At 38.5% G+C, this 22,920-nt stretch overlaps 1 protein-coding gene across 1 annotated transcript in view; it reads right to left on the bottom strand.

Annotated features, from left to right (window-relative positions):
- Ubr3 (ubiquitin protein ligase E3 component n-recognin 3) overlaps positions 1-22,920 on the bottom strand; it is a 135,854-nt gene that overhangs the window by 8,300 nt on the left and 104,634 nt on the right. Inside the window, exons 33-36 of the mRNA XM_051167088.1 lie at positions 16,113-16,216; positions 7,214-7,338; positions 1,279-1,386; positions 1,053-1,178 (exon numbers count right to left, since the gene is read on the bottom strand). Of these exons, the coding sequence (XP_051023045.1) occupies positions 1,053-1,178; positions 1,279-1,386; positions 7,214-7,338; positions 16,113-16,216 (463 nt within the window). The remainder of the gene's footprint in view (positions 1-1,052; positions 1,179-1,278; positions 1,387-7,213; positions 7,339-16,112; positions 16,217-22,920) is intronic.

Below are 22,920 nucleotides of genomic sequence, written 5' to 3' on the forward strand. Positions count from 1 at the left end.
GAGAATTGCTTTCTAGTAAAAACAAATGGAAGCAGAAGCAGTAAGGTAGCAAGCACAGAAGCAACCCAGCTAGTAGCCTGAGGTGTGCAGAGAACACACTGGTAAAGGGAGGGGCTGACTTTTACTGGGCAATTTTCATGCTTAAAAATGTTCTGCATGTTAGAAAACAAGCCTTCTATAAAGTTAAGTCTTTTTGTTTTTGTTTTTGTTTTTTTTTTAGTAGAAAATCTCAAAAAAAAAAAGTAAAGAAAGAAAATATCTCATGGTTAACTGTTTTAACCTTGATCAACATCTTATAACTCTAAGTGGATGGTGCTAGTAAAAGATACACAGGCGCCTTGATAGAAAGCAAGACTATAAAACTACTTAACATCACATTCAACCACTACTCAGGACAGAAGAAACAGAAAAGCTATTTTAGTCTGATATAATTCAGGCTTCAAAGGCCATAAATAGTTGAGTTATAATTTCTACATCAAATTCCTTGAGTTGGCAGTACATGCAGGACCATGTCACCCCCTCTGGTTTCCCTTCCAGCCTCCTGCCCTGTGTCTCTCTTGCATGGTCTTCTGACCCACAGCTGTGAACTAGATTAAACCTGCAGTAATTCAGTGACCCAATTTTTAACACAATTAGCTAAAAAGCAAGCATTTTATTGCCATAAAAACCTAAATCCTGCCACACCATCTAACAGCCACTCTTCTGAGCAATGGAACCTTTAAAAGAGATTTAAAGGCATATAATGCCAGTGATAAAAATACGAGCACAATGGATGCCACTCTTATTCAAGTATTTGGCCTGAATTTGCACTAACCTGATTCAAAACTGCTCATCCATCTAAAATTAGCAATGTTATGGGAAAAAATAAATAAGTAAGTGGATGCTAATAAACACAAAGTAGTAAAATTTGGGATAGCTAGTCTTTTGAGCTAGACCTTAATATCCTCATAACCCAGTTTTGCATATTAAGAGACAAATATTTTACTATTCATCAGTATGATTTACAAATTTGCCTACTATAACAAGTCCCTATTCTCTACCCCAAATTATACCTGGCAACTTGGTAAATCTTCCCCAAAGAGGTGGTGTTGAAGAAGGCTGCTGATCCTGAGGAAAGGCAAGCAGAAGTCCTGTATGTATTTTTCCATGGATTCAGGAGACCAAGCAATAGGACTAACCTAAAGTTAAAAAGAAAAGTGGAAGAATTCATCCTGCAATAAATGCAGCTTTTCAAAAGTTCATTTTTAGTGGTAATGAAATTTAACGTAACTGACTCACCATTGCACACTCCTGAGCTCCTTCTTCACAGTATAACTTCCCTTTAGACAGCTCACTTATAACAAAGCTCAGCAGCACTTCATGAGACTTTTCTGCATCACACGTATTCTGGGAAAAATTAAAATACCGGTTTTACATTGGACACTAAGAAATTATAAAAGAAAGTTCACTGGAAATAATCGCCTTTAATGTAAGTAAAATTATAATTGCATTATTTCTCAATTAAGTAAATTTTAGTCCTTCTAAATCCAGGTTAACTCTGCATTCACAATAAAATTGAGCAGGTGGTTAAAACTATTCCAATTATGTCTTTAAAAGATAGAATGTAGGAATATATATATGGAGATATATATCCATACATACCCACTGCAAACATATATAGCCACAAGAGACTTCCACTGCTGAGAACTCATCCTAAGGAAGAGTCACCTAAACTATGGAACACTGACTCAGAAATACTTTGTAGGCAAAAAATACAACAAATTTGAACCATATAAAAAAACATTTGCAACCTGATGAGAGTCAAATAAAAGTGTATATAAATATTCTTCTGACAGTGGTACAAATCATTTCATATGTTAAAAAAAAAAAAAAAAGGCCACAATGTTTACAAATTCCCTAAAGAGGTTTTTTTAAAGTTTACTGTAAAAATGTAACTGTGATAAAATACTTATTACATAATATATAAACAATCACACTAAATAATAGACTATAAATGAAGCTTAATAACTGCTTCCATTTTTACAAGAAAAGAAAAAGTTACAAATTAAAAAATCTCGGCCGGGTGGTGGTGGCCGGGTGGTGGTGGCAGTGACGCATGCCTTTAATCCCAAAACTTGGGAGGCAGAGGCAGGCGGATCACTGTGAGTTCAAGGCCAGCCTGGTCTACAAAGCAAGTCTAGGACAGACAAGGCTACACAGAGAAACCCTGCCCTGAATTTTTTTTTCAATAAACTCTATCAAAGAAATGAATCTCATACTTACTGATACAGTAAAAAGGGTATAAATATATACATTATAATAAGGTATAAATCACAAGAAATATCTATGATGTCATTGCACTCATTAACTATACTTTTAAAATATAAAGAATAATTGAATAAACACCAAGAAATTTTGTCCTGAACTCTTACTTTTTAAAAATTAATTAACTTGCATTTATACATTATGCAGTACATACTTTCCAAACTCTCATCTTCCACTTCCCACCATTTCTGTTAGACCTTTCTCTCTAGGGATTGAATTCAGAATTTAAGCATGCTAGACAAACACTCTACCACTGAGCCACACCTCCGGCTCCAGCACTAATGGTGTTCACAGCCTGGAGAAAAGAGTCTGTTATCTGGTGATACTTGGTTTCTTTATCCTAGGTGTTTCATCCATGTTACTGTATCCTTTTCGCCTAGACTGTGAATTCCAAAATGTCCATAACTATGCTTTTAATTTTCCACAAATTCTTCTTCATAATGAAACTCTAACAAGTATCTGCTGGCTAATGAATGGAATTTATCTTGCTAATTTGGAGCTTCTGGTGTTGGAACTTGCCAGAACATGTTTTTTATTTTAATGAAAAATTTAATCTAATAAAAAATTAAAAATTTCCCTTCTGCTTTCTACTGTACCCAGTCAGGTATACTGCTCTAATTCTAAACTACAAAAATATTCCTAATTTTACAACTGTTCCGCATAGTGTAACTTGCATTGTTCTTGCCCAATAAATAGAATGACTGTTTCCTAAATATGATTACTATATATTACATATTTATACAAATCAATATCTTACCAAATATCAAAAGAGTAAGATGTTATGAAAATCTGACTGAATCAAATTACTTCTTAAATATTTAGGCAGAGCTCACTTAACCCAAAAGGTTTAAATCTCCATCTCCTTCCCTCCCCCCTACAGTCCATGCATATGCTATTTGTTAATCAATGAGATTAGCACATGATCCACCCTAAAAGCTTACAAAGTTTAGTATACTTTTGAATTAAATATTTCTAGAATGTTACAAAAGAAAAGTTTTAAAGAACAACTTTATGCTCAGATCACTGATGTAAGTTACTGAGTGACAGTAAGGTTTTCAGTTTTTTTGCTTTGGGGTTGTTTGGTTGTTGGTTGATTTTTTTTGGGGGGAGGAATATTTTTGTTTTGGTTTGGTTTGATTTGGTTTGGTTTTTCGAGACAGGGTTTTTCTATGTAGTCCTGGCTGTCCTAGAACTCACTTTGTAGACCTCTGTAGACCTCAAACTCAAGAAATCTGCCTGCTTCTGCCTTCCAAGTGCTGGGATTAAAGGCATACACAACTACCACCTGACCTGATAATCAATTTAAAAACTATTATCAAATACACACAAAAAGTTCTATGTCACACTAGAAAGCTGCCTCGATGTAATGCTTACTGGTTTGCAGTGACAACTCTAACTGGAACAGCGTTGAAATTTGTGAGAAGTTCACATATGAATACTCTATTTACATCATTTCCACTTCCCGTTTTTTATCTAACTTTCCATGTATCCTCTACTCATTCTAAAATTCATAATGTCTTCTTTAATTATTATTGGTGTGTGTGTGTGTGTGTGTGAGAGAGAGAGAGAGAGAGAGAGACAGAGACAGAGACAGAGAGAGAGGGGGGGGGACGGGGGGAGAATACAATCCAATCTCTGGGTCCACTTATTGTTACTTGTATGTGTGTGTGTATGCAGGGCTGACCACTTGAGATTAGATTACCTGTCAGGGGGCTTGTCCCCGGAGAAGACTGATTCTCTCATTTGCAGCAGCCACTGTCTGCCTGTAGCTCTTCATCTAGGTGAGGCCATGGAGATTTTCCCCACCCACCTTGGCATATCAACTGGATGTCACTATGCAGGTATTATTTAGGTAACCATACTGTTGCAATTTTCTGAGTGCAGCTTCCCTCTCATACACAGAAGATAGTTGCCCTGCAAAAATCCTGGTCCAAGGCTCTTACCGCCTTTCCAATCCCTTTTCTGTGAGCAGTACTGGATGGTAAACTTTATTTTACATATGTGCAGATATATGCAATCTTTGAATAATGCAAGAGTAGATTTACAAAGCTTAAGATACAACTAAGGAGAACATGGACACTAAAATCAAGACCTGACAAACTCTAGAGGTAGCAGAAACCAGTGGGTGAAATAAAGAATGGGATCAGATACCACAGGCACAGGACAGAAGGGATAGCTCAGTGGTCATGAGCTCTTGTTGCTCTTACAGAGAACTGGAGTTCAGTTCCCAGCACACACAGTCGACATCTCACAACCACCAGTAACTCTAGCTCTAGGGAATCTGACATCTTCTGCCCTCTGTAGCTACCCAAATGTACATGTATGCGCGCGCACACACACACCACCACCACCATCACCACCCCACATGCACACAGGCACTCACTCACGCACCCATGCACACCTTCTGAGAAATAATTCAGTGACACACAAGGTCTGTCGGGTTCAATACTTTTGTCTAAACACTGCTTTGTGAATTTTGGGGCAGGGTAAAGGTCATGTCCTTTTAAGGACATATTTCAGATGCTATGATCCTACTTTCAACAAACAACAAAAAGTAATCAAAAGTCCAGATTTAGAAATTCTGCTATAAAGAGTCTTCTTGTTTGTTTTGAGACAGTCTCATGTACCCAGGCTGACCTAGCTACTTATGTGAACCAGGCTGGCTCAGGCTCAGGTTAGAATTTGTAATCCTTCTGGCTCAACCTTCCCCAAGCTAGGAATACTAGTAGGTGCCCTGATAAATCACACAATGCAAACTGTAGTTTCCTTTAAGAAAGCCAAGGCTCAGACAATTCTCAATTCTTTGTCTGAAAAAAACGTAACATCTGGCAGGGTGGTGTAGAGGAATGTTAATTCAGAACATGGCTGCTCTGGCAAGAGATGATATCCAAAGACCGTCTAGGTCTGTGTGACCCAGCTGGGATACAAACATGCTTTTAATACAGAGACAGAGACAAAGAGATCTGAGTTCAAGGCCAGCCTGGTATAGAGCAAGTATCAGGTAAAGAAAAACTTAGATCGAGGTGTAGTGATTCATGCCTTTAATCCCAAAGATAAAATTAGTTTGTAGAAGGAAGCACCATGTTAGAAAGTGATGTCTAATAGAGTAGCAGAAAAGGTGACAAATCAGAATATTTGACAGACTAGGATATGCCCAACTCTCACAAGAAGGGAGGAGAAAAGGGAAGCTACTTAAGAGACAATTTTTCAGAGAGGAAGCAGTTTTACCAGAACAGTAATAAAGAGAAGGGTTGCAGAGAGAGAACTCAAGTGAGGATGGAACAGTCCAGAACATGAGAAGGAGCCAGAAGATTAGAGCAGATTGCTGAGGTAGCTTGAGGATAAGCAGAGCAATTCTAGGACAAGAGAGAAGCCAGATTAAATAAGTCAGCTGAGAGAGGAGTTTGAGCCAGAACAGCGGAGTTGAACCAGCCAGCCCAGAGCTCAGAAAGAACAAGTAAAGATGTGTTTATTAAGCAGTAAGTCTCAGAGGCTGAAAACATTCTAGGCCTATGTTAGATTGTATGGAGGATAAAGGCTTCCAGGACTAGGCCTAGGTTAGCAGAAGGAGGTAGTAAGCTTCCAAGACAACAACTGAGCCATGATAAATAAAGTTACTTTTACAGGGTGGTGATGGCACATGCGTTTATCTCAGCACTAAGGAAGCAGAGGCAGGCAGATCTCTGAGTTTGAGGCCAGCCTGGTCTACAGGATTCCAGGACAGCCAGGGCTACAGAGAGAAACCCTATCTCTAAACAACAACAAACAAATAAGCAAACATTAATATCTGTCATCAAAGACAGATTGGCATACTAATATCAGTGTGATGGCCAACTGGCTAGCATCCCAAATTAAGATACAATGCACTTTGTGATATACTATGTTAAATTTCAGTGCATGTAATTGTGATTTTGGAAGGAACTGGTTGAAAAATGAAAGTCATAATTAAAACATTTTATGAATTTGCAAGTAGTTTTAGCTCTTTTGAAACAAGCTCTTTTGATACAATTTGAACTGGCACATTAAAAAAAAAATTCTCTAATCTTAAGCGTTACTACAAAACAAAGACAAAACTGTTAATTTTAAGTTGATGGAGGCCAAATTTAGAAATACAGAAAGTCTAACAGTGCAGTATCCTGGCTAGTTTTATGCTAACTTGACATAAGCTAAAAGCCATCTGAGACGAGGAAACCTCAATCGAGAAATTGAGAAAATGCCTCCTTAACATCCAGCTGTAGGCATTTTCTTGATTGGAGGTTGGTGGGGGAGCACCCAGCTCATTGTGGGTGGGACACTCCTGAGCTGTTGGTCCTGGGTGGGTGGGTGGGTGGGTGGGTGGGTGGGTGGGTGGGTGGGCGGGCGGGCGGGCGTGTGTGCGTGCGTGCGGTTTTTATTTTTTTTTTTCTTTTTAAATTGCTGAGCAAAGCCTCAAGAAACAAGCCAGTAAGCAGCACTCCTCCATGGCCTCTGTATCAGCACCTGCCTCCAGTTTCCCTCTGGCTTTTTCGGCCTTGGCTTCCTTCAATTGACTGTGACTCAGGATACGTAAGGCAAATAAGCCCTTCTTCTCCAAGTTGCTTTCGGTCACAGCAATAGTAACCCTAATTAGTAAGGCGTGCAATAAACATTTTTTCTTTCTTCCCCCACCCCATAGGTATTCCATTTCAAATTAAAACAACTTTTAATTCATTTTGCCTCTCTAACAACCAATCTTAGGCTAGGCTACGGCTGGGTGGTAGAGCAGATCTAGCATTTAGGAGGCCTGTCCTCAAATCCCAGCACCACAAAAGCAAAACAAAAAAAATTTCACACACAAAAATCCCACACCAAATACACACTCTCATCCCAAATTAATGGCTTTCCCCAACTACTCCATGAGCCGGAAGTCAGGGAGGAGACTAGAGACTACCTTCTTGAGAGCTGCCGTGCGTGTCCATGACGACCGGTCCTCTTCACTGCCCTTAACTGAGAGTGCTGCCAGGGCCTGCGTGTACAGCAGGGTGAAGAGGACTTTGACGATGCAGGTGAAGTGCTCTGCAACAGGAAAAGAACAACACCAGTTGTTTGAAATGCAGATATTGTGAACCCAAGAAAATGTCACATGTATATACCTTTCCCTACACATGTAATTTTTCAGCATTTGTGCAGTTAATAAAATGAAATTATAATATTCTATATTTGTTTTATTGCTTGCGTTGTTGCTATGACCAAAATATGTGACATGAACAACCTAATCGAGGAAAGATATGCTTTTGCTCATCATTTCCATTGTAGCATAGAAGTCATGGTGATGAGAGAGCACAAGGCTGGGGCGGGCTCTCAGCTGCTTTCCCCTTCTTTCTTTTTCCATTGGCACCAAGCCTATGGGATAATACTGCACACATTCACAGATGGTTTCTCCTCCCAAGAAACAGCCCCACAGACAGCCAGATTGTAGCCTGCTGATCTCCTAGAGATACGTTCTTAAAGTCCAATCAAATTGGCAACCCAAATCATCCATCACACTTCTCAACAAATCCGAAATTATGAAGTACACCCCTACAGGTGTGTCAGTGATAAGCAGTGTCTTCTAGAAGGGTGCTCTCACCTGGGCCTAGCAGAGCAGAGCCATGATCCCAGCTACTTGAGAGCTTGAGGCAAAAAGATTGCCAGTTCAAGGCCTGCCCTGCCTGTAGAGTGAGCCCAAGGCAAGCATGAGCAAAGATGGGACCTGAGGAGGCAGCTCAGTCAGTCAGGTGCTTGGTACACAAACATGAGGACCTGAGTTCCATCCACTAAACCCATTAAATGGCAGGCATGGAGGCACACAGCTGTAACATCAACACTGGGTATAGAGGACAGAGGTTCACTGGCCAGACAATGTAGCCAAAATCTCATGCTCCAAATTTAGTGAGAGACCTAGCAACTAATAAAAAGATCTTAACTGGGAAGTCATTCAGACAGTGTCTACAAACATTACGTAAGTAGACTTTCTTCTCATAATAAACTTTTTTATTAAAAAGTAATCTACCAAAAGAAGTAACAACTACTATAAACAGACTTTAGCCTTTTGTTGTAGAAAGGGGTGGTGGTGCACCCTTTTATTCCCAGCACTCCAGAGACAGAGGCAGGTGAATCTCTAAATTCGAGGACAGCCTAGTTTACAGAGCAAGTTCCAGAACAGCCAGAGCTACACAGAGAAACCCTGTTTCAAATTTTTTCAAAAGGGGGGGAGGGGAGAGAGAGGGGGGGGGGGGGAGAAAAAAGTCTTATTTTCTTACTTTTAGTCACGTTTTAAAAATCTATGCTGACAATTCACTAGTTCAAGATTTGACATTCACTTATGTTACTTCATAATTATCTATTGATGGAATATTGCTAAATGTGGGAGCAATATCTTTCAGGGACTATAAACAAGGAACTACTGTTCAGAAATGAATACAAGATAAAATAAGCAAAGCACTTCAAAAGGAATTCTAAAAACTTTTTAAAAGAAAAAGGATTGTTATGTACTCTTAAGTAAATGTGTCTAAAATGGAAAGATCACCATGAGAACTACATAATAAAAACAAAAAACAAACAAAAAAGTACTTGCTAAATTTTTCTTAGATTTTTGACAGATACAAAGGCTGAGTTTAAGCTTACATCTAGTTATGTATATACTTATCATAGGATATTATAAACTCATAATTTTAAATTAATCTAAAAATGCACATAATTTAAGTAACATGGTAGTACCTATACAGTTCTTCATGAAATTCCATTTATGTAATTGCAAAAAAATCATATTTTTATCTTATGTTTACATTTATTAGTTTTGTATAGTTTTATCATAGGCACACGGCTCTTTGAACATGTGATATTTTTATTTTAAGGACATAAAAAGGATGACAATAAATTCCATTTTTATTTACATCAAGCTTTAAGATGTATTCATCTGTTGAAAGTCTCACTCCTCTGCCTCTTGATGTTGTACACTCTCCTCACTCTCTTCACCTAATTCTCACATCAGTTCAGAAGGAAACTATTTGACCCCTGTGGCAGTTTGAAGAAGACTGACACCCCCCAACCCCCTACACACCCGGGCTCATATACTCAAATGCTTAGTCATCACAGAGTGGCACTATTAGGAATGGCCTTGTGGGAAGAAGTGTGTCACTAGGAGTGAGCTTTATGTTTCACCCACACCAGGCCCAGTCTGTCTATTTCTTTCTGTCTGTGGATCAGGATGAAGCTCTCAACGGCAGTTCCAGTGCCTGTCTGCATGCTGCCATGCTTCCTGCCATGACCAAAGCTGACCAAGCCTCTGAAACTGTAAGCAAGACCCCTACCTAGTTAGATGCTTTTGTTTATAAGAGTTGCCTTTGTCATGTTTCTTCACAGCAACAGGATGGGGACTAAGAGAAACTCTGTGTTAAAGCTTTAGGAAGGAGCAGGTAGAAGGAAGCGTCCCAAGCACATCTCCGGATGACTGGGCAGCAAGGTTGGGAGCCGTTCCTGTCTTCTCCCAAACATTTGCTATTTAGTTCAGGCTTCCACAGAGGAGAAGTTCTTCTGGGATAAATTATTTTTGATGTTGTGAAATCTCATGAGGAAAGCTAAGGCATCTCAGCTTTGGTATGTGCTCAGCTGCCTCACAAAAATGCATTCCTCCTAACCCCTGAACCTGTGAAAAGGCTAAGCTAAATGACAATGGAGGATTAAAGTGCAAATGGAGTTTAAGTCATAGTCAACAAAATTTAAAATCAAGATACCATCAGGGGGCATCCTTTGAGTGATACTGATGTATTCTTAGGGTTCTCGAACTGGGGAAAAGGAAATCCAAAGTGTGTGTGTGAAAATAATAGATGATTTACAGCGTTATAAGACCAAATATGACTGTGAATATATTACATTTTCACAAATCCCATTTTTAGAAACTTTTAAAAGTTTATTTACACATTTTTTCTGGACATAATTAGTCCATTAGTATAGTTCAAACTAAAAAGGGTATTGCATAAAATAAACGATGGAAACTCAGGTTAATAGACCTGAGCTCTCTTTCCTTGAGAGCGATGCTTTATGTCAACATTACTAATATGCACACAGACATTCTGTCCCCGTTCACAAAACTGACAGCATTACGCATATCCTCTTATATCACTTCACGGATTTGCTCAACATCGTATTTTAGACATTGTTATTTGAAAGGGTTACTTATAATCTGTAATACCTGTTTCAATCAGCTACGCGGAGATTTATTGTACTGATATACCATGATTTAGTTTACAATTTTGCTACTGATATACCACAGATACATATTTATACTTTTCTATATTTTGCCAACTCTTATTTTCCAATGACATTGTGTACATTCCTATACTTAAAAGGACTAAAACAAGAACAAGCTGCCCCATTTGATCCATTACATTATTTCACTGACATTAACTGGGAAACATGACTGACTCTAGAGAGATGCCAACCAAAATCTGGTGAGGCAGGAAAACACTGAAATATTGACAGTTTGAGTATTTGCTGAGCTCAATATTTAATGACATTGACTATCTGAATATGTAGTGACATCTGTACGCTGTTGCAAACAGCCACTCTGTGCACACTGACTGATCTGCTGGCTTGCCTGAAGGCTCAGTGCATAGTGCCAGCGATCAGGAAAATGGAAGAATCACAAAAGTTCTTTCTAGAGTTAAAATAATACAAAATGCTCTAAGTTTCATTTTAGGATGAAGTAAACATATAATGCAAGACCCTAGGAGAAGAGCACACAAGAAACAGGACAGGGCACAAAGACGTGCTTGATACTTTGTCTTTTCCTAAAAGACATGGAAGATGTTTGTAAAAAACAGAAAGAACCTTCTACTGTTTCTATGAAGTTCTTCGCACTAATGGAAATACTAAATTTTCTTACTCCTCCTTTTTATCATCTAAAATTACTAATTACATGTCATCTGACTCCTTCCCCCAAAATTACAGCCTATGAAAAATTAATTTCTGATATACTTTTCTGGAACAGAAGCTACATTCTATTTCCTATTTGGTAAATGAAGAACCCAAATAGTTTAATAAGATTTTATTTGCCTTAATCATGATAGAACTAAGAAAAGATCCCAAAGTGTGCCTCACACTTAATAAGGTAATTAATGCTGGTCTCTTGAGTATCCTTCAGACAACTGGATTTTGTTTCTAATAAACTGCCAACACTCCCAAAGAACATTATATAAAAGTGATCGCAACAGAAATGCTAAAGATTGAAGTGAGAGTAATAATGTTTTTCAACTTCAAAATAGAAAATAAGCAATAATCATGCAGAAAATACAGTCATCAGATTTTTGACACAGCTATTCCATCCTGCAAATCTTGACTAACTGTATGTGGTTTGAATGAGACCAGACCCTTCATGTATCTGAACTTTTGGTTCCCAGCTAGAGGACTGTTTAGGAAGGATTAGGAAATGTGCCTTGTTGAAAGAGGTGCCACTGGAGGTGGTCTTGGAGTGTTGTAAGCTGCGTAAACTCTAAAGCATCTCCTTGAGACCTACTTTAGTTCTTAGCATAACTGTAGCTCCTCTGTTTAACATCTGCTGTCTCCTTTAGCCTATCAGAAGCCATTTTGCCTCCAAATCTCCATTTTGGTCATAGATGAAATTCAGTTCAAGTTCTCAGGCCCTTTGTACTTGAGACCAGGATAGTTCAATACTTGCTGCTTAGAATAAAATCACAGATGATAAATGCATGTTCTGCTTGAGCTAAAGATAAATGTTTGCTCTATTAGAGTTAAGACCCAACATGTAGCTATGCGCCCTTGTCCTGGAAGGGTGGGGAACGGGAAAGTCCCCAAGCCTATATCCCAGCCAATCCGCTTAAGATGCTTTGTCTAGCCACCTGGATGCAGTGTACTAGGAACAAAATAGATGCTTCTTGCGCTTAGCTAGTCAGCATGATGTAATGCTGCTTCCCCTTGCCTCCTGCCTGGTTATCTCGCTGTTGTCTGGTTACGGTTTCTCTTACAAAAAGCCCACCTTAGAAACAGACTGGCATCATAGTCTGGTTCCCGAACCCAGATCATGGCCCTGACCAGTTTCTGTTCAGTGTTCAATAAACTTTCATCAGTTTGGGTCTGGTGTTCAAGTGGTCAGGATGAGGCTATTCCTGAACCCATAACATGAGGTTTGAAAAGCCCATGCCAGCCTCAGTCTCTCTCTCTGCCCCTAACTTACAAATAAGATGTAGTTCTCAGCCACTGCTCCAGCACCATGGCTGCCTGCCTACTACCGTGCTTTCCACAACAAGCACGCATTAGCCCTCTCAAACTGTAAGCAAGGCCACAATTAAGTGTTTTCTTTTATAAGCTGCCTTGGTCATGGTGTCTTTCCATAGTAACTAAAGAGTCGCTAATACAGACTTATGTACCACATGGCCGGGATATGCAAGAGTTGGTCTAGTCCTAGAGGAACTGATAACCTACAGGAGACATTCAAGAAAACCTAGTGACAGTATGAGTGCCAGTGGATCCATCTGGGCAGGTTAATGTGGGAAAAGGAAAGAGATGTGTAAAAGAAAGGCTGGAACACTGGAAGTTAGTAAGAGAAGAATGGAGAAAAGGCTAGCATTTAAGTGTGCTCACAATGGTCCTATACTAAACAAAGTGACTCCTTATAGCTGCAAACACAGTGCCGCCGTCCATGGTTTCTGGCTCCCACTTTAACCCCTCCCCATCTATTACTGCCTTCACCAGTTCTCTGCATTGTTTTCTCGTCTCTTTCTCATTTTTTATTCCACTATATATAATCTGTTGCTTTTTTAACTGAAAAGATAACTTTTTAATGCTATTCTTTATTATAGAATTCTTTCTAATCTATAGTCAGAAATCCTCTGGAGAATTCTTCAATATACTTTTAAATCTTGTAAAAATTATGAAGCTATTCAGAAAATGTACATATGTGCAAGCAAATTTTTCCATATAGCTTTAGAAGATTCATGGATTCGTTGAAGCCCACAATAAATGTTAGTGTCACAGATTAAAAAGCCTTGGTCTAAAGCTGTCAAAGGTCTGGTATGGCGGCCCAGGCCGTTAATCCCAGCATCAGAGACAAAGGTAGGCTGACCAGGCCAGCCTGATGTGCATAGTGAGTTCCAAGATAGCCAGGGATAACCCTGTCTCAGAAAGCCAGAGAGAGAGAGGGAAGGGAGTGATCAGAGATTTATGAGGTCACATCAACCTGATAGGAACCAACATAAAAAATATAACACACTATACAATGCCAATGCTGCTTGGTTTTTGTTGTTTTAAATACTTGACTGTTTCGTAGAAAGAGTATTACACCTTGGATGATACATATTCCTCAAAGTCTAATATACAAAGGCTTGGTTGCAGCCTCTGACAGAAGCGAGGGGTAACAGAAAGGGTGTACCACTGAAAGGGCTATTGGGACTCTGTTCTCTTCCCCTACCCTCCCCCTGATGCATGAACACCATGAAGCAGCTTCATCTACCACCAATGTGCAACCTTGCCGCAGGCCCAAAAGCAGAGAGACTAAGCAATGGTGGACTCTAAAACTGTTAGCCACGATAACTCCTCCTTTAAAGCTGATTATCTATCCCAGTACTTTGTCACAATAATGAAAAGCTGACTAAGCCAGATAAACACCACAAATTATTATAAAATTTTAAAGTACAAGTTTTGAAAGCAATTTAACTACAAGTAAATTTAATGACTGCTAGATATTCATTATCTGGTCCCCGAAAGGCCGAGTCCACATTTTATCCATCTTTGCATTTCTAGTATCCAGTAACGCTGCGTTTCAACATGGCACACTAAACATTCCTTGGGCTTCTGAAGTGGCTCAGCAGATAAAGGTGTTTTCCAAGACTTACAACTTAAGTTTCATCCCCAGACCCCACTTCAGAGAGATCTGAGTCTTGCAGATTTCCTCTAAGCTATATGCCTTATACAGCGCACACGGGAGCTCATGGGCTCACAGAATCACAATGTAACTTTCAAAATGTTTCTTGACCAAAGAAGACAATGATTTCACACATCAGTATTAAACCAGCATTTGGCTATTAAATTTGTCCACAAAACCATTTTTAAATGATATTAAGGGATGATTTAAGGAACACTTACTAAAGATTTTATACAAAAATTTTCCCTCAATCTAGTCTAATCTATTTATTTAATCAAGAAAATCCAAGTTTCTTACATTGTTTGAAAGCACAACTTTAGGGTTTGTTTCTGTTGAACCATACTCTGCAGGATCAAAGACCTCTACACACTAAATTCTCTCCTGCCTTTGGTTAAAAGCTAAGGCCAACCGTCCTTTCTGAAAATGATCAGCAGCTATATTAGGCAGACATTCAGACAAGGTCCTGTGGCTTCTGAAATACAATTCCTTCCACATATCAGCTTCATTCACTTTTAGGCGTTGGGGGGGGGGGGGGGGGGGGGGGGACCAGCAACAAAAATTAAGTCAAAACTCACAGAACTCCTATGAATGTGATTTGCATATTAATGACATTACCCTTTACCAAATATAATTTAAAAGAAATATGGTGAATTGTGTTTATTGTTATTTGTTTGTTTGTTTATTTATTTGTGGGGAGTTTGGGACAAGGTTTCTCTTATAGTCTTGGCTGGCTGTCCTGGACTAGCTTTGTAGACCAGGCTGGCTTCAAACTCACAGATATCCGCCTGCCTCTGCCTCCCGAGTGCTAGGATTAACAGCATGCGCCACCACCATGCCCGGCTATTGTCTGTATTTAAAATAAATGGTCACTTCCTACCCCTAAGTTGATTTTATTAAATGATTGTATTAAAACTGAAATATAAACAAAGAATGTCTTCCATGGGGAGATCTTTTACACCAAAATTACACGGTAACTAGAACAGCAAAATAAGGCTGGGCATGGTAGAGCACACCATAAATGCAGGACTCAAGGGGCAGGGGATCTGAGTTCCAGACCAGCCAGCCTACACAGAAAGTTCCAGACTAGGCAGGACTACATAATGATACCCTATCTCAAAAACAAAACAAAACAAAGAATAAGCCAATATTTCAAAATAAAAGAAAGTTAGTTGACAAAATATTTTAAATGCTTTAAAGTACAACCTATGAAAACTATGGGCCAATAATCAAAATACTGCTAATTTAATATTAAAGCTGCTCATCTAATGTTATGACACTAATTTTAAATGATAGGATAACACATTTTTAATAGAACTGTAATTAGCTATTGTGGGCATGGAGATTGGATGGAGATGTGAAACTTGACACTTTGCTCTGTTTTTCAAACCTTCTTTCATATGAATACTTTAATTATTTTAGACAATAATATTTAGAGCACTTTCCGCATGCATTTTACTTCTTATTGATAAAAAAGAAATAACCTAACAAGCCACCCCCCCCCCAAATGCACCTTTATTTCTCTCTTATCTTCCTGGCTGTGATTAAAATATACTACTAATAAAATACTATTTATTTTTTTAAAAATTCTTTTTCTTCTATTTTTTTAAAGGAAGACTTCACTTGATTCACAGTCTGAGTAGGAATCCCTCCTAGCGAGGAGGCAGGGGCAAAAGGCACCTTGTCCCAGCACCTGCAGTACGGCAGCCAGGGGAGTGGACGGCGGTGCTGAGCTTCTTCTCTCTGCCATATTCAGTTAGGAGTGCAGCCCATGCATGGGTTGGCCCTCACACTTAAGGCTGGTCTTCACTGCTTAATTAAAGCTTTTCTGCATCGTTCTCATAGTCATTCTACCGGCCTAGATGTCCTATTTATCCCTATAACCCCAAAATATTCCAAATGTGATCTGAGAGTCTGAATTTTAAAGAACTACCTTTGCGTAAGGGCTGTGGCATCATTAAGATCTGGATGAGCAGAAGGGACGTCACATCATGATAAAGGATTGGAACTTCAGGTTGCTGGTCTTCATTCCCCAGCCTAAAAGAAAAATCACATATTCACATTCTAGTGTACTGCATATCTTTCTAATTATTTTACAGGTGACATGTATGACTATAAAACAGAAACAAAAAAATAAGAAAGAAATCTGAACTTAAAGACCATTTTTTTAAACTAATAATACAATAGTTTTGGTAATGCATACATTTCATGTTTCTAACTTGAAATCACTATACAACAACTTTTGGGTTTTGTTTGTTTGTTTGTTGAAACTAGGCTTATTTTTGTAATAGCCCTGGCTGTCCTGGACTTGCTTTGTAGACCAGGCTAGCCTTGAACTCACAGAGCTAATCCCTGAGTACTGGGATTAAAGGCATGCACCACCACACCAGGCTCACAGCTTTCTTAAGCCCTAACAATGTAATCATCTGCGCTGCATTAATGTGACTGAGTCTTTTGGGTCACTGAAACTAAGCAAGGCACTGAATAGAGTATAAGAAAACAAGACCGGTGAGGCAGCTCAAAGGCATCATCACAGCTAGCTCAGGGTATATCAACGCTCCCCTTACTTGGTCTAGTTAATATTCTCTTTAAAAGTTGTTAAGACTTTATTGATGACACAAATTCTAACAAAAGCTTTAACATTTGCAGTTTCAAAACAGGATAACCAAAATAGAACTTCTCACACACCACGAAAGAAGAGGTATCAAATCTAAAGATGTGCAGCACTATGAAACTACAGGCCTCAAAGCAGAAGTCACATTAAAAATTTCCTTGTGCGTGCATGCCTACCTTACTGAAACTGGGCTCAGCCCCTCATACATATCTAACAAGCATTCCATCACTGGGTTTAGCCTTAATACTGGAGAGTTAGTTATTTTTATTACAGGTTTAAATTTTAATAAAGCAATAAAATTAAATGTCAAGCTTCCAAAACTGATTGAATCTGAAGCTGTACTTCTGACTGGGGTTGAGGAGCACTGTTTACGCCTGTGGTTACACTTTATTACTCAGCAAAGTAACCAGTCAGTCTTGGTTATCTACTGTGCACCAGACAGTAGACAAACAGCTGGATAAGTAAATTCCTGCTTCTATAAATCTTATGACTGCCAATGACAAATAGTTCTCATATACTGTACTTGTCTTCCTCTCTCAGACTATGACTCCTATTAGCTTTTGTCCCCAGTTTTCTATGCTCCTGGCCACTTACTTTATAAGACCAAAATTAGGAAGGGAAATAGGGAGAGCACCATTTCATTACCAAAATTCCTCATGGAAATAAATAATTGTCCATTTGATCAATAATGATCTCTTAATTATAAAGTTTAGTAGACATTTTAAATCTGCATCTCGTTGACCCTTAACTTTAGATATTCTTAAATACAACTACCTGGAATTATTTTTATGCTTACTTGATACTACAAATGAAAATAAATTCCAAGTTATATATATATATATATACATATATATAATGTTAAATGTATATACATATAATACTATACATCTTTTATATATATAACCCCATGAGAAAACTCTTAAGAAGGAAACATAGATAAATACTACAAATCTGAGATTGGGAACAGACTACTGGTTTATGAAAGTAACCAACAGATCTTGGATGGGATGGGGATACAAAGTATAAAAGAATAAAAAAATAAAGGCCAAGTTCAATTTGTATCATAAGAATTTCATTATTTAAGCTGGGCGTGGTGGTGGATGCCTGTAATCCCAGCACTCGTGGGGCAAAGGCAGGCGGATCTCTGTAAGTTCGAGGCCAGCCTGGTCTACAAAGCAAGATCCAGGACAGCCAAGGCTACACAGAAAAACCCTGTCTCAAAAAACCAAACCAAACCAAATAAGAATTTCATATTTTAAATGCTGAGCAAACTTTGCGGAAATTTCTCAACAACTATGAAAAAAAAAACAAACAACATAAAGCAGACCTTCACATGTACTCCCCAGCCCACCATGACAAAATAAATGTCAGTAAACTAAACCATAAAGAATTATTAAAATACTTAAAAAAAATAAATAAATAAGGTACCAGCTGGGCAGTGGTGGTGCACGACTTTAATCCCAGCACTTGGGAGGCAGAGGCAAGTGGATCTCTGAGTTAGAACATGCCTTGTAATCCTAGTACTCAGTTGCTGAAGCAGGAGATCCATTAGTTCAAGCCTTGACTACGGTAAGCTTACACTATTCTTTACAATGATAAGGGCAGGAGAGATAGCTCATTGGTTAAAAGCTCTTACTACTCTTGCAGAGGACCCAGGGTTAGTTCCCTCACCAAACAATCTTCTTTTTATAGTAGATGGTGATTGGTACTGACACTAGCACCTTGTCAAGGTGTGGAGAAGAAAAGACTGTGGCATGCCCATCTCTAAAATGAAAAGCTGTATCATTTTCTCTCTCCCTAAGGCTGAGGGATCATCATGGAGGAGGGAGGAGAGAACGTGTGAGTGACAGAGGTAGTGGGCATCACAGAGCCAGTGTATATATACATGACAGCACCACTTGACATAAATTCAGTGCCTCTACCTCCATTTACAAGATCTGCAGCAGGCCAAGCCAGTCATCATCCCAGCTGGGAGAATGATGGCTGGTGGCGCAGGGAGAAGCAGTTATCTTCAGAGATGTGGCCCTGAGAAGCTGCAACATGACCAGTGGATGGCCTTATACCCTGCACACACAGGGACCACTCTCTGGTCTCAGTGGAGGAAAAACAGAAGGCATGAAGTTGAGAGGGAGAAGTGGTAGTGAGCCTAGGGGAGGAACTGGAAGTGGGGAAGGAAAGCAGTACACTTGATCAACGCGATTACATACTTGTATAAAATTCCAAACAACAAAAAATTGTTTCTATCTGAGAACTTTTTTTAAGGTAGTAATTTAAAACTAAACTCTAAAAGTTGACCAGTGGGGAAGACAGCGCAGGTGGCCAATTCATGCATGTAAAGAATACAAGTGTTAAGCCACGCGTTAAGCTCACGCGTTTAATCCCAGCACTTGGGAGGCAGAGGCAGGTGGGTCATTGTGAGTTCAAAGCCAGCCTGGTCTACAAAGTGAGTCCAGGACAGTCAAGGCCACACAGAGAAAGCCTGTCTCGAAAAACAAATAAAAAGAATACAGGTATAATGGTATGCGCTTGTAATTCCAGCCCCTGGAGAAGCACAGAAGATAAGCAAGGCGCAGGCCAGTTAGAAACCTGTCTCAAACAAAACAAAGCCTCCATGGAAGGTACTTGAAGAATAGAACCTGAGTCTGTTCTCTGGTTTCCACATGCATGCACATACATCTGCACATACATGCTCCCTGAAAATAAACAAGTATGTGTATGTGTACACATGGTTCCCAGACACACACACACACACCACCACCATCACCACTGCTTCTATAATAACAGAAAAATACATAAAATACTGTTAACAGAAATAATTTTCCAATTAAAAAAACATTTGTGATTATAAACATAAAGGAAATAACTTCCATTAGGCATATAGAAGAAAATATATATTTAAAAATCTATCAAATGAGACACAGAAGCCTATGTTGGGAAGATATTAGAGAAACTAAATATACTTCCATTTTAAAAATAAAAAGGTACAAAATATAGATGATGTACTATGAAACAACTTTAATGTTACAATTTAACGACCTAGTGAACCATAAAAATAAGAGTACACATGGAGTAGGGGTATATCGATCAGATTTTCCTGAAAATTCCCAAATGGAAAGTATGCTGGAAAGGGAATCACAGCAATTATAGCTAAGCCCTAGTTCTGCTCCTTAAAGACAGTGTGCACTTAAAATACATAGGATTACCTTTTCTAAGCCTCAAAGTTCTTACATGTAAAAGCTGGGATAGTTAATAGTGATGATTAAACAAAACGTCTGGTGTAAAGTAAGTATGGTATAATTTTACAGCATTACTACTATGCTAAAGCATATTAAATTCTGGGGCTTGAAAAGGACCATGGCTCAGCGTTAGGTATGACAGTAAATCCTTGCTTACATATTTAACCTTATAGCACATTAGACCCAGAAAAGTTTTGTTTTCTGAGCATCCTTTAGAGTCAGGTAGCAAGGCATTCTCAGATTTTATTTGTATTTACTGTGTATTGGTCCTTGAGTTTCCAAGTCTAGCTAAAAAGGAAAAGAAATGGCAAGAAGACTGATTTTCCTTATTATGCAAAATACCTACAGCTTGTTAAGCTTAGCTAAAAACATAAAATACACACATATACAAAGTTTTGCTCTATTTTGAACACACACCACAGGGGGAGGGAGGGAGGGAGGGAGGGATGGAGGGATGGAGGGAGGGAGGGAGAAAGAGTGTCAGTCACATAGGTATGTTTCCACAAAGCATCTTTTTGCATGATACTTTCTAGGTACAAAGAATCAAATACCTTCAAAGGTTGAAGCCTAGCAATTACTCTCATAGCCAAACAATCAGAGTTGCTACGTAAGTCACAGATAAATCAATCATGTCTTTTGATATTACACACTAAGAACACATTAGTGTAGTGGTTCTGCAAAGAGTTTATAATCTGAATCTGATCACTGAGAAATAGAGGACAAAAACAAATTAAAAGACAATCTATAAAATAACTGGCCCAAACCCTTTCTAAAAAATAAGTCAATGTCATGAAATGCAAAGAAACATTTAGAATCAATTTCAAATTACAAAAAAATAAAGAGACACTAAGATTAGATGCAAAGATGATCTTGAAATGCAATTTTCTTTTGCTATGTACTTAATCAAAGTAATTGGCAAATCTAAACAGAATTTGTATGAGGTAACAGTCCATTATTTTTTTAAGTGACTATCCAATTAATGCAGAAGAATATCAGAAAGAATATGTTCCCCTGATGCTCCATAAGCTCATCTGCCATGAACTCAGTGTTTAGATGTGAGAGGTCTGGCTTACTTTTATTTTTATTCCTCTAAGAAAATATTAATTTTTCTCACCCCCCCTCAACCTTTGTTACCCAGACGGTAGTATAGTCTCCATCTTTTCTTTTGGTTGTTCTTTTTTGAACACCATAGATCTTTCCACAGAAGTAACAAAAGCACCTTTATCCTTTTCTTTCTTTTTTAATTGTAAGTCCATTTAAAATTTTTACTATGTAAAGGTAAATGATGTTTTATAGCTACAAGTAAAAATTCTTTTATACCCATACCATATTCTATAATAAATTCCAAAAAGATTAAAACCCTCAATGCAAAATTTAAACCACGCAACCACTAGGTGATTGACTAGGTAAATTGCCTTATGCAATAGAGCAAGAGAAAGCCTGTTGACCCAAAAGATCTGATGGAACATATTTTCAACTCACAGCACAACGGACTAGCCTCCATATAATATAGGCGTGGCTGGACACAACAAGACTAAACATTTAATTTTTATAAGTAGTTAACAGAGATAAGAGACTTCACAATAAGTATTCCAGTGGATGGAAGTGGAAGACAGATGCATCAAAATTTATTATTTTTACTTTGAAAAATATTTCATATAGAAAAAAAAAAAAAATCAAAAGAAAAGCCAGTCTTTAAATAGTGAGAAAAAAATTGAACTATACATCAAGCTGATGGTATATAGTAAAACAAGACTTAGGAAGTTATTTTTAAAACAGTGGGGTCTTGTTCTTGTTGTTGTTTTGAACTATATACTCCTAAGGGCACATATTCTAAGAACAAGTGGTTAATACTGTCTACTTGATAGCATCTAGGATCTGAGGAGAGAAACCTCTAGATGTGCCTGTCAGGGAGTTTCTAGTTTTGGTTAGATGAGGTGGGAAGATCCATTTAAGTGTGCATGGCACCAATCCACCATCCCACCTTAGAAGAAAGGGCAAAGTGCGATAATCAGTAACGTCTGATTGCTAACTGCACAGGTACTGCAACCAGCTACCTCCCACTCCTGCCATTCCCCACTATGATAGGCTGTATCCTTAAATTACAAGCTGTAATAATCTTCCTTCTTTTAAAAAAGTTTACATATCTTTATTTTATGTGCATTGGTGTTCTGCCTACATGTCTGTCTGTGTGAGGGTGTCAGATGCACTGCAGCTGGAATTACAGACAGTGTGAGCTGCCATGTGGGCACTGGGGACTGAACCCAGGTCCTTTGGAAGAACAGCCAGTCCTCTTACCTGCTGAGCCATCTCTCCAGCCCCCTTAATTTTCCTCTTTAAGTTGTTTTTGTCAAATACTTTGTCATAGCAATGAAGAAAGTACCCAATTTATCTGTTTAGTAGTAATAGTTATATTTAAAATCAATAATTATAGTTATAGAAATGAGTAATTACAAGAATATCAAGAATAAAGGTTTTTATGACAAAATGTTACAACTTAAAAGCTTTGCAGTATTATGATATGTCTGAATTAGAAATACCAGTAAGAGTCAGGCATATGAGACCAGGACAGCCAAGGCTACAGAGAGAAGCCCTGTCTCAAAAATAAACAAAAACAAACAAAAAAGAAATACCAGTAAGAACTCAAAATCTTTTCCTCTTTTAAAAAAAAATAGGGCTGGAGCGATGGCTCAATAGTTAAGAGTACTGGCTGCCCTTCCAGACAATCCAGACAATCCAGATTTTGGTAACCAAGCACCTACATCAGGCAACTCACTAGTCTTGCATAGCTGTAGCTGCTGGGAATCCAACACCCTCTACTGACCTCCCCAGGCATTCACACACACACGGCATATATTCACCCAAACCTACACATATACAAAATAAATCTT

This window comes from Acomys russatus, chromosome 24 (genome assembly GCF_903995435.1).
Source record: "Acomys russatus chromosome 24, mAcoRus1.1, whole genome shotgun sequence".
In the NCBI taxonomy this organism is placed as follows: Eukaryota; Metazoa; Chordata; class Mammalia; order Rodentia; family Muridae; genus Acomys; species Acomys russatus.